Source organism: Mycetomoellerius zeteki, unplaced genomic scaffold, assembly GCF_001594055.1.
Source record: "Mycetomoellerius zeteki isolate Tzet28-1 unplaced genomic scaffold, Tzet1.0 scaffold8, whole genome shotgun sequence".
Taxonomy (NCBI): domain Eukaryota; kingdom Metazoa; phylum Arthropoda; class Insecta; order Hymenoptera; family Formicidae; genus Mycetomoellerius; species Mycetomoellerius zeteki.
Window position 1 is genome coordinate 152,617 of NW_017257830.1, and position 3,152 is coordinate 155,768.

Consider the following 3,152-nt stretch of genomic DNA (forward strand, 5'->3'; position numbering starts at 1 on the left):
CTAGATCATCCAGCTTCTCTCCCCTTTGCAGCACAGCTTCTAAGGTATTGTGCTGGTAAAAAGCAATTACGAATGCAATTACATATCTTTTTTATAAAACAAATTCTCTTCAAATCATCTTATGCCCCCCTCCGAACCATACAACTTTTATTTCAAACATTTTTCCGTATCTACCATAGTTTTCGAGAAATCTTAATGCATTATTTAAAATGAAACATCCTATATATGCATACATACAGGGTGATCCAGACCAGCCGCAGGAGCTGGCACGTATATATTCCTCATGAAAAAGTGAGTCGAAAATGTCAATAGCAAAATGTTAATTAATAATATCAATAGTTTTTAAACGGAAGCCTTTGAAAATATCCAAACATAGGGCATGAAATTCGCGACGTCAGGATCGTTGCAACCAAATGGCCGGCCGCACGAATGTTTTGACGGACACCACTAAACGGCGCGGTATCGAACAAATATTGCGAAGGCTTGTGAAATCTCTATATTAACATCTACTGTAGTGTTTTTAAATTAAGTCCGATTTAATTGACGAGATGTAATATCAATTTTGCAAATTCAATACGACATTTATATCAGTAAAAAAGATTTTTGAAATATGTTTGGATATTTGTTTGAATAATTTGATTCATAATTGATTTTATTTATAAATTAATTTGTTTATTACTTAAAACATTTCAAAAATCCTTTTTATTGATATAAATGACGTTGTATCGAATTTGCAATTGACTACTTCTCATCAATTAAATCGGACTCAATTTAAGAATACCACAGTAGATATTAATATAGAGATTTCACAAGCCTTCGCAATATTTGTTCGATACCGTGCGATATCCGTCAAAGCGTTCGCGTGGCTGGTTGCTTAGTTGCACCGCTCCTGACGACGCGAATTTCATGTACTGTGGTTGGACATTTTCAAAGGCTCACCATTTAAAAACTATTGATATTACAACATTTTGCTATTGACATTTTTGACTTACTTTTTCATGAGAAATATGTACATGCCGGCTCCTGCGGTTGGTCTGGATCGTCCTGTATATATGTACGAACGGATATTTCAAATAATCAAATAAATCGCTTAGAAATTTCTTAGCAAATAAAAGAGGAACAATGTAATTATTGATTCTTACCAATATAATTTTAGTTTCATCTAGATCGTTCTGCATTTTCGTGAGCGCATCCGCGTCAACTGGATTCTGATACTTGGCTAGATACATATTGATCTGTGGAAAGTCGGTGGTGACCTCTTTGAGCACGGGCCATGTCGATGGTGGATGTTTCGCCATAAACTCTTCCATCACTTTTGTGATTAGAGTATGTGCCACTCTCCTAGGATATTCATGATCTGAGATGAGAACTGCAGCGAGATTGTCGGCTCGTACATAGACATGACACATGTATTCTAGGATCAAATACATGGAGGATCAAACATGATTATTTGCAGTAATATAGAAAGTTTATTTAGAATTATAACTATAATCCTATCATGATTACCTCCTTCTTTGACGCTCTGCCTGGCACAAGTCTGCGTTCTTTCCACAATGGTTTTACTGACAAAACACATGAACTCTTTAATACTATTCTTTTGAAAAAACGAGAACGACTCTACATCATAAGCAGCTTTCAGTGTTGTTGTCGACGGAGGACTTTTATATAGAACGGTCAGTGCATATAACTTTACCATTTTAAACTGCAAAAATAACAGATACAAATAACATTAGATAATAAACAAGGATGGAAAAGTTACTTTGTAATTAGTTACAGGTACATTTTTTATGATCAAAGCTGGATCTTAGATGCTTTAAAATAATTTTTATATGAAGGATGCCAGATTGACCATCAAATTATTAAATTGTTTATCAATTTAATTCGTAATATTACTATAGTAATTTAATTGCGTTTATAAGTCCGAAAAATCATTTCGACGCGCAGTTCAAATAACTACATATTTAGTATATAAATTCACACAGAAATTATTTAAAAGCATCTAAGATCCAGCTTCGCGACTGTAGTAGGCATTAAACTCTTACTTGTTGTATTCTAATATCATGTATACCGTAATTTATAGTGTATAATTTATTTAATTAATGTTTTCTCACTGAGAAGAAAACGTTAGTTGAAACGTATGCGGATTAATTTTGATGATTAAATAAATAACTTCGCGCACCAACAACCGTTTAGGCTCTTAATTGGCTTTTCCCCCTTTAGTCGATTTATTCTCAAAGCCCTTTACATATTTTTAAGTTATATCAATAAAAAATTTGTATCTGTTTTCTAAGTATGAAAAATTGTAAACAAATCTTGAAAATAGCTTAAAAACAATGTTACGTACGTTTTTTTTGAAGTATTTATATCGTAAGAACTTGCAAGATCTTTGGTTATAGCGACGAATCCTAGTCAATCTTACCCACTCCTACCATTCGTACAATTTGACTATTAGCAAGACGCTTACTCGCCGTGATGATTCACTGGAGAATCATATTGTTTTTCTACGTATACAATCACCTCGAGCCCCTACATCGCCTGCAAGGTACGAAATATGAAACTGCCATATTGATCATGTTGCACGTCGGGCACAGACCATAGATGTAGATGGTTAAATCATGAGGTTTGTCGCGTCGCATGCTCCAACATGTTCCAATATGCTTCTACCATAGCTCCTACTTACTCCAACCCGTTTGATAGGGTGAATTCAGTACCACGACCGCTCAGTGAGCTCTTGTATCTGTTTGGTCTATATTTTTAGTTCTAACGGAATATACCAATAAAATGCAAGCGCTCAGTGAGCGGTTGTATCCACCAATGGCTGCGTTCAGCAGACTCAACAGTTTTGCAACCGTTTTATGATTGTCTGCTGAGATAGGACCATTCTTCTAGATCTAAAAGTATGATCCAATTAGCGCGAAGGAAACTTACAACAGTTGCAAAACAAACGTTCTGCTGAACGCACCCAATGTCGCAAGCGTGTCGCAAGCGTTATGATCCAATCAGAGTCGAGCCAGCTTGATGTTGATTGGACCACAACGCTTGCGACGCTGCGATGCGACTAATGTAAAATCAGCTTCATGGGACTCCAGTATTAAGCTGGTTCTACATTAGTCGCATCGTAGCGTCGCAAACGTTGCGGTCCAATCAACGTC

At 35.9% G+C, this 3,152-nt stretch overlaps 1 protein-coding gene across 1 annotated transcript; it reads right to left on the bottom strand.

The window, feature by feature from the left end:
• Position 1: 1 nt before the first annotated feature.
• Ykt6 (YKT6 v-SNARE homolog) lies at positions 2-2,585 on the bottom strand (the record flags this gene model as incomplete). The annotated part of the gene is made up of 4 exons (XM_018459160.1): positions 2,341-2,585; positions 1,507-1,702; positions 1,143-1,414; positions 2-52 (listed from the first exon to the last, which is right to left on the bottom strand). Coding segments are annotated over exons 2-4 (513 nt in total), but the record flags the coding sequence as incomplete, so codon positions are not given.
• Between the last annotated feature and the right edge of the window lie 567 nt (positions 2,586-3,152).